General features: G+C 40.2%; 1 protein-coding gene across 1 annotated transcript in view; it reads left to right on the top strand.

Moving 5' to 3' along the window:
* The window catches only part of UNC79 (unc-79 homolog (C. elegans)), a 330,078-nt gene that overhangs the window by 108,732 nt on the left and 216,594 nt on the right, over positions 1-4,752 (top strand). Inside the window, exon 7 of the mRNA XM_006839553.1 lies at positions 540-604. Coding sequence (XP_006839616.1) covers positions 540-604 — 65 coding nt within the window. The remainder of the gene's footprint in view (positions 1-539; positions 605-4,752) is intronic.

The following is a 4,752-nucleotide window of genomic DNA, read 5'->3' as shown; positions in this document are numbered from 1 at the left end:
TGAACTGACGACTTTGTGGTTCACAGTCTAGGGCTGATCCTACAGCGCCACACCCTATAAGATTGTTGTTGCTGTTGTTATGTGCTATGGAGTCGGTTCCGACTCATAGTGACCCTGTACAGGGTTTCTGAGGCTATAAATCTTTACAGGAGCAGAAAGCCTCATCTTTCTCCCGCGGAGCAGCTGGCACTTTTGAACTGCTGACCTTGCAGTTCGCAGCCTGATTCATAACCACTACGCTACCATAACTAGAGATGTGAAAACTTTTGAGGACGTATCAACGGTATACCATTGTGATGTTATATTATGGTGCTGTGCACAATATCTTATTTTAGCTTGTCTTTCTCCAAGGGAAATGAAGGCAGTATGATATCTTTGTCCAACTTTTGAATGCTTATTGATGTAAAAAATTATTCTGATATGCTAAGAAGCCTCTTTAGGGAAAACCCTTACTAGAAAAAGTGTCTTCTGCGTTTGTAGTCGGGCATGGTAATTTTAATGAGAAGTACTTATCAGCTCTGCTCTGCTTTGCTTTACAGCTTGGAACCCCATCCACTGCCAGCACATTGAATGCCACAATGCAATTAACAAACCAGCTGTGAAGGTACTGTTTTATTAGACCTGGTGTCATGTTGAAATGTCAGTAATCAAAGTATCAGGAGCAAATTGCTGTATGAAATGGCGTCAATTGTATCGCTTCTTGGTAAAGCTGCATGCTGTGTTATAATCAGAAACACCTCCATGTTCAATCTGATTGTACCTTGGCAGATTGGATTAAGGCAGAGCAATACAGGGTTTGCAGGTTTTGGATTATGAATCCATAGGCCAGTGATGTGTAGCAAGGAACGAATTATCAGAAAAATCCTGGTGAAATACCTACATAGTCCTTAACAGATTTCTCTTTCGGTGAATAAACCAGATACATATACTTTGCCCTCTGTTTTCATATGTATGTCATAGAACCCAAAAATGTGTGTCCACTGAGTCCATTCTGACTCATTGTGACCCCAAAGGACAGAGAAAAACTGTCCCATAGAGTGTCCAAGGTGTGGCGCTGTGGGTTAATGAGACAGACTGCAAAGCATTTGAACTGCAAGGTAGGTGGTTCAAGCTCACCAGCTGTTCCTTGGAAACCCTATACAGGGTTGCTATGGGTCAGAATCGACTTGATGGGACTTAACAACAACAAAAATATTTATGGGAGCAGACTGCCACATCTTTCTTCCACAGAGCAGCTAGTTGTCATGAAATGCCAACCTCTCAGCAGTTGAGTACTTAACCACTGCACTATGAGAGCATTTGCTACAAAATAGGAGTATGTTTGGTAAGGTGGAGGGTAAGAGAAAAAGAGGAAGACCTCCAGCGAGATGGATTGGCCAAGTGGCAGCATCAATGGGCTCAAGTGTGGCAATGATTGTGAGGTTGGCCCAGGATAGGGCAGTGTTTCATTCTGCTGTGCATAAGGTTGCTATGAGTTGTTACCGACTTGATGGCACCTAACAACAACAACAAGTACCTAATGTGTGATTGGGGACATAGGTGGTTTAATGGTAGAAATCTCACCTCCCATATGGGAGTTCTGGTAATGTAGTGGGTTATGAGTTGGGCTGCTAACCACAACGTCAGCCGTTCGAATCTCTCAGCTACTCTGCAGGAAAAAAGATGAGACTTTTTGCTCTTGTAAAGATTTACAGCCTCAGAAATCCTATACGGGGTTTCTGTGAATCAGAATAGACTCTATGGCACACAACCACTGCCACCACCATATGGGAGACTTAGGTTCAATTCTTAATCAATGCTTGTCTGTCAGTGGAGACTTGTATGGTGTGATGTTAAACAAGTTTCAGTGAAACTTTCAGACTAGGGCTCAAAAGAAAGACCTGTTGATGTATTTCCAAAAGTCAGCCAATGAAAAGTGTATGGGTTACAGTGGTTCAATTCTGTTGTGCATGGGGTCCCCATGAAGTGGGGACCAACTTGATAGAAGCTAACAGAACAAACAACACAGCATTGTATGACTATGAGTATTCAAGAGTTGTAGGGCACAGATAAGTAAAATGATTAATTCTTAGCTCAGATCACAGACATGACTTGCTTGAAATGACTGGAAGTATTTGAATAGCAAATACATGGGAATTTACATTAGAGGTAAGGAAAGTGGCTTAGAGAGGTCTAGAAACTTTCCTAGGACAACATAATAGCCAGTTTGTGTCAATACTGGGGACAGAAGTAGGTATCCTGACTTTCAGTCCCATTTTCTTTCTACTACATCAAATTGATTTTAATCTTCTTATAATCCTAAATGTTTGTGTTAAATATTAAAGAAAATAATCTTTTTTTTTAAAAAAATTGCTGATGATATCGTTGTATGGCTAGAGCCTAATTTGGATTTGCAAAGGGTATGTTTTATATTCTGAAGAGGTAGAGTTGGGTCAAATTATTAGAGTTACAAATATTCTTTGAAGTCTGGCGTCATAAGATTTTACCTCCCTTGTTCCATACATCAGTGTGCTGTTGTTATTGTTAGGTGCTGTTGAGTCCGTTCCGACGCATAGTGACTCTTTGCACAACAGAATGAAACACTGTCTTGTCCTGCACCCTTCTCACAATTGTTGTGTTTGAGCACATTATTGCTGCCACTATGTTAACTCATCTTGATGGAGGTCTTCCTCTTTTACACAGACCCTGCACTTTTCCAAGCAAGTATGCTGTACAGATAACCAAATAAGAGAAAAATGAAACTATCATTTTATAGAAGCAAAGGTAAAAAGATACATGGCATATGAGAAATAGAAAAGGAACTTAAAAAGTGCTATACATACAAAAGTAGCAGAAGCGTACCACTAATAACAACGCCTCGCTATGTTACTAACCAGGGTTGTCCTTGGGTTACTATAAACTCTGCTTGAAAGGAAGACAGATTGAACGACTCAACGTAGAGAAAGAACAGGTGAGGGTAACTCACCATTGGGAGTGTGAGACCTCTCTATCAGGTAAACCTTCTTCTGAACCTCAGTAGACTTTTGGAGCCCAAAGATTTTTCTACAAGTTAAACACATGCAAGCTCACATTATTCTTAAAGTTCACAATTTGTAACCACTTTTGTGGTTCTCTTGTCAATTTCTGTATCCCTCCTTTCTTCTTTTTGCTTAAATTATGACCTCCTCTGTTGGCTCACTTAGACATTAAAAGAAAGAAGGTCCTTTCTGTCTGGTTTCTCTCATTGTTTTTCCTTGATTTTATGTCAGATTGCATTCCCAGGAACTCTCTGACATTCCGATTAGTAATGCTTTCTGTACTCCTACTCATAAAAGCCATTATGAATCAGTTTTTCTCCTTTTCTGGGCAAATAACGCAGTTCACTCCCCTGGGCTGGCCTCACTCTACTTGCAGATTGTCCTCAATAGTCTGTCTTCCAGGAGAAGCTGAAACATTCTGCTTTCTGAGCCCCAATTTTCCTAAAGAGCCTCTTTTCCTACTTCTAGTCTATATTTCCAGTGAGGTCACTGGGTCACCTTTCACCAAGGTCCTGGGCTGAGGTCATCATATTGCTACAACATGCCTGACCCAGTATTGCTTTTCCTTTACAACACGAACATTTCCCATATCTGGACTGATAACACCACAGAACAGGAAGATCAAGAGTGTCCAACATCCAGATGTTTACAGCAATGTGGAATGAAAAGTTATGAAAGTATGCAGTATGATGCCTATACAAATTATATAGATATATATTCAGATTCATCATTGAAAAATTACCAGTACTCATCAGAATAGCAACAGTAATTGCTTCTAGATGGAGAGTTTATGAGTTATTTAATTTTCTTTATTATTATTATTCGTTTTTCCTAAGCTTATACATTGGACATATATGATCTTTATAAACAGAAATAGAGCTAGTCAGATATTAGCACATAAATCTGAACTGACCTTCTCAGGGTAGAGGAACACTGAGATTTCTAGGCACAAATTTGATGGGTTATGTTAATTAAGTCACTTAACAGGTCAGAAGTCAACTAGTTTTTGACAGCACAGGTTGAACATTCCATGAATTTTTCCTTTTGTGTGGAATGAAGAGAGTCTACTTGGCCAGAGATATCACTGATTGATTAGGAAGGGGGAATGAGGAGAAAGTAACAGTGCTGACAGAGAAGTCTAGTTGGGACACATGAGAAAGACACAGGGAGATGGATTCTTCTTCTTAGTTGATGTCTAGTTTGGTTTGACCATAGATTAAAACACTGCCTGATCCCACATCATCCTCACACGTGTCTATGCTTCAGCCCACTGTTGTAGCCACTATGTCAAACCATCTCTTAAGGGTCTTCATCATTTTCAGTGACCCTCTACCTTACCAAACATGATGACCTTCTTCCAGGGATTGGCTCCTCCAGATAACATGTCCAAAGTACGTGAGACAAAGGCTTGCCAAGCTTGTGTCTGTGGAGCATTCTACCTATACTTTGTCCAAGACAAATTTGTTTGTTCTTCCGGCAGTCTGTGGTACGTTCAATATTCTTTACCAACCCTGTAATTCAAATGCATTGATTGAGGGTTTTCTAGACTTCCTTATTCATTCTCCAGCTTTTGCATGCATAAGAGGCAGTTGAAAATATGACTTGAGTCAGGAGTGCGTCTGTCCTCGCAGTGACAACTTCGTTTTGAACACTTTGAAGAGGTCTTTTGCAGGAAATTTCCCATTGCAATATTTTGGAATTCTTGACTATTGCTTCCATGGGAGCTGATTGTGAA

This window comes from Chrysochloris asiatica, unplaced genomic scaffold, assembly GCF_000296735.1.
Source record: "Chrysochloris asiatica unplaced genomic scaffold, ChrAsi1.0 scaffold00025, whole genome shotgun sequence".
Classification (NCBI taxonomy): Eukaryota; Metazoa; Chordata; class Mammalia; order Afrosoricida; family Chrysochloridae; genus Chrysochloris; species Chrysochloris asiatica.
The sequence above is the reverse complement of the archived record's forward strand: the minus strand, read 5'-3'. Positions and strand labels throughout refer to the sequence as shown.